We start from the raw sequence: 4,224 nt of genomic DNA, 5'->3' as shown, positions 1-4,224 counted from the left end.
TGCTGTAGTATGACTGCCCACTGCTCTGTGTGTGTGTGTGTGTTCACTGCTTCAGATGTGCTTGAGTGTGCATGTGACAAATAAAGGCGTCTTCTTCTTATGCACAATTTTAACAAACTTTCAGAAAAGGAAGCAAATGAACCACACAACCTCCTTGGCAAATTCAGAATAATATTGATGTATTTTAAGTTAGTGTACAGCACTAGACATTCCTCTTACTGATCTCAGGACCTTGTCAATACAATCACAGAAAACCTTTTCTGATGTCACCTCAATGAAATTAATAATCAATAATGTTCTAGTTAGGTTGTAATTATTTTGCTGCAGACGACATACATTATCATGATGAACCTGTGTGAAATTCTATCCAACGTTATGTAAGCTAGAAAGCCGAATATTGTAGCCCTACGTGTAATAGCATAACAATCAACATAGTAACATAGGATAACAAATGTAAGTGTTATATAATTTCATGACATGCATAATATTATACTCATAAAGAGATGACTTAACTGCATGCCTTTATCTTTTGCACATTTCTCCTCTGATTTTACTAATTACATTTGTCCTGTATAAAGTTAGAGGTAGGAGATGCCTCCACTCCCCCTACCTTTGGCTTCCAGTGGGGAGAGCTGAGGCCAGTCTATCTCCCCATATCATACGCCTGAGTGGGAGACCAGGGAGAAACCTGCCTAGCTCACAAACCAGAATCAGGGTGCCCACTCCGACAGGTTACTTGACCCACACTGTGACATGATATCATTGATGTGATGCACAAACAAGCGACACAAAACCAACTTCATGAATGTCACTGGCAAAAGATGGGCAGGAAATAGAGCTGGATTAGCCAATAAGATGCATCATACACACTTAGCAATGCATATAAATAAAGGCTCATCCTTTTTACAGATCAGTTCATACATTTAATATAATAAAGATAAATGTTAGTGCCTCTTCTCTGACAATCCAATTACAAATGATCTATTTTTTTCAGTCATGCTTTGAGAATTACAAAAGCTGTACAGATGTCTGGATAACTCTTTTTTTGCTTTTATATTATTATGCCACATTGGCTTTTGAGGAATTTAGATTTTTAAGGAGTAATTGCAATTAATTTAATTGTTTGATTAAGGATTAAACTGCTTGAAAGTTTAAGCCAACATGTTGGTTAAAAATGATTCTCAGAAAGTGATTACTGAATTGTTTTTTATTGGATTTGACAATGTAGAAAGACCACTGGCTGTTGGTGTGATCATGCTGATATTGTCCACACTTACTATGATTGTTAACACTGCAAACATTGGCTTTATTGTAATGGATAAACGTCTGCACCAGCCAATGTACATTTTTATCTGCCACTTAGCAATTGTAGACATGATCTACTGTACAAGTTCATGTCCAACTATGATAGGTATTCTTCTTGTTGGCTATAAAACTATATCCTATAAAGCATGCATGGTTCAGATGTTTATCTACCATTTTAGTGGAAGACTGGAGATGTTTACTATTACCGTGATGGCATTTGACCGTTTTGTTGCTATAAGCATGCCATTACAATATAATTCTTTAATGACAAATTTCCGATCTGTTTTAATCACTATTTCACTCTGGTTGGTGGGCGCTTCAATTGTATCCATGCTACCTGCTTCTATTGCACCTCTACCAGTTTGTTACGTTACTCTAAAGTACATATTTTGTGACTATGCATCTATTACAAGGGCAACTTGTGCAGACCCAGAGACATATTTTAAAGCTACAGCTATTCTGATATCTTGTATAATTTTTGGAACATTCGGTTTCATTTGCTTATCTTATATAAAGATAGCTATTGTTGTTTCAAGAATGACCTCAAACACTGACAAGAAGAAAACTATACATACTTGTTTAAATCATGCTATAGTTGTAGTCTGCTACTATACACTCATTTTCATACGAATAATCCTCACTAGGGTTGGTATAGTTTTAACACTGGAAGAACTAAATGGGTTGGTGGTGGGATCAATTATATTACCATCTTTAATTAATCCTTTCATATACTGCTTTAGAACAAAGGAAATCAGAAGTAAAATATTTAAAATATTTTCAAAAGTTGAACCAACTGTAAAAAGAATGCAATCATTTTAGACACATTGGGCATACTTTTGCCTTTACCATTATAGTTAACACTGGATGCTAAAATACAATGGATGTTAGATGGATGCTGTTAGGGTGTTTTTTTAACAAACAAATAAAAACAACTGGGTAAACTGTATTTCAGCTTTTGGAAAGACATTACTCAGTGGGTTATTCGCCCTTATTTTGAAGACTTTATGAGAATGACTACAGTTGTTGCATGAACCTGAATTGGGACAGTGGCCTGATACTAAATTTAAAAGATAAATGAACACAACTGTTGCATTAAAATTTGACTGCATTCACTGGTTTTATAATATTTAAATCTTCTCACGTGTTATAAAGCCTTCAGCACAGCAGAAATCTAATCTTGTGGTTAATATCAGTAACATCAAATGGCATTAAATATTACTGTTATTATCACTATAAACTAAATTTTGGAGTGTAAACATGGGCCATAGGTCAGCAAGAATGTAAGTCATGTTTATGTGGCTGCACAGAAACCTGTACTAAATGCTCTATGGTATTTATTGTTAAATCTTTTTTTAATTTCAGGGTAAAATATCTTGCTTAGGAACAACTTCAGTTGAAATATCTTGTGTTGTAGATTTTAGAAAATACCTTCAGACAAATAAGTTTTATTAAAATTTATTCTAGATCATAATGCTGTTTTAATAGCCCCAAAATGTCTTTCTCTTCTGAATTATAAAATGTATTAGGTATTTCAAAGATTTAAGATTGAAAGATTTTTTTTATTGTCAAATGACTTTATATCCAGGACATATAGGAGAATCAAAATGCCGTTTCTCTCTCACCTTACTTGTAAAAAACAGATAAAGTTTACAAAAAAAACCCAATATATATAAATATTTATAAATATAGATAATATAGATAAAAATACACTCTAAAATCAAACAATGTACAAAATAGCAGTAGTGCAAATACAGTACAATATCTGTAATGGAGAAGGTGCTAGAAGAGTAGCTTATGAAGTGTATATGAACAGTAGTGCAATCCCATTTCATGAGATTAAGAGATTTTTTAGTACCTAAGTGATTCAATATGACAAAATGTGGTAATACCTTATTTAAAGGGTACCTGTATATGATTTTAATAATACATTTATAAACATTACATAGAACTTTTAGAAAGCTGTGTTTGATGGGTTATGAAAAGCTTATGTCAAAAATGGTCAGGTGACATTGTTGGTTTTATGCAATATGTCATACAAGAGTGGAGATAAATGCTCACTAGTTCACAACATTCATAAACCTTAGAAACCACTGTAAGGCAATTTATGAAAAGCTTATTTTCATGATGTAATGCTGTCATGAAGCACTACTTCAATGCAATGTATAGCTTTTATCTCTCCAATTAAGACACACACTGTACTGTATATGCCAATATTCTGAATGATGTTCATGCCCCTAAATGAAAGCAATAGGAAAATTCCCATTCACAGCATTGCCATGAAGCACTACTTCCATACAATATGTGTCAGGAATGCAGACGACAGATGGATGTAAAAGCAGCAGAGAGTTTAATAAGGCAAACTGGCAAACAAATCCAGGTAATGGTCAGGCAAGACACAAACTGGATATCACAGGTAGAGACAAAGATCATAAACCAAAATACAGAACAATATAAACAACCAGGGAGTCAAAAAAGTAGAAAGGCTTGGTAAAGTCAGGGAAGGGAGCACAGGATGTTTATTCTGCAATTGCGTGAGTGAACTGAGAGTCTTATTATACACAGCAGTAATTTGGTGAGATAGGGAACAGGTATAGCAATAATCAGTATTCCAGAGATGGAAGGTGGTGCAATGCAGGTTGGTTATTGTAGTCTGCGGTGGCTGTATAAGGAGGCTGCTGTGAACTCTGGGAAATGGAGTTTTGAGTGCCAACGGGTGCAGACGTGACAATATGTATCTTAAGTAATATGCGCCAACATTTTGAATAATTAACGTTCCCTTAACAAAACTAATAAATTTTGGTTATGCATTTTTTATTTAGTGAATTAACTGGCTCAATTTTTCATCAGATATTATGTAAAAGTATTATTATAATAAATACAAGTAGAGATGGTTCATTCAATTCAATTGAGACAATTGTT

General features: G+C 33.9%; 1 protein-coding gene across 1 annotated transcript; it reads left to right on the top strand.

Moving 5' to 3' along the window:
- The first annotated feature begins 1,161 nt into the window (after positions 1-1,161).
- Positions 1,162-2,124, top strand: LOC132901221 (olfactory receptor 6N1-like). The gene has a single exon (XM_060943552.1). The coding sequence runs from the start codon at positions 1,162-1,164 to the stop codon at positions 2,122-2,124; it is 963 nt and encodes a 320-aa protein (XP_060799535.1).
- Positions 2,125-4,224: the final 2,100 nt, after the last annotated feature.

Source organism: Neoarius graeffei, chromosome 17 (assembly GCF_027579695.1).
Source record: "Neoarius graeffei isolate fNeoGra1 chromosome 17, fNeoGra1.pri, whole genome shotgun sequence".
In the NCBI taxonomy this organism is placed as follows: Eukaryota; Metazoa; Chordata; class Actinopteri; order Siluriformes; family Ariidae; genus Neoarius; species Neoarius graeffei.
Note: the sequence above shows the minus strand (reverse complement) of the source record. Positions and strands in the feature narration are given on the sequence as shown.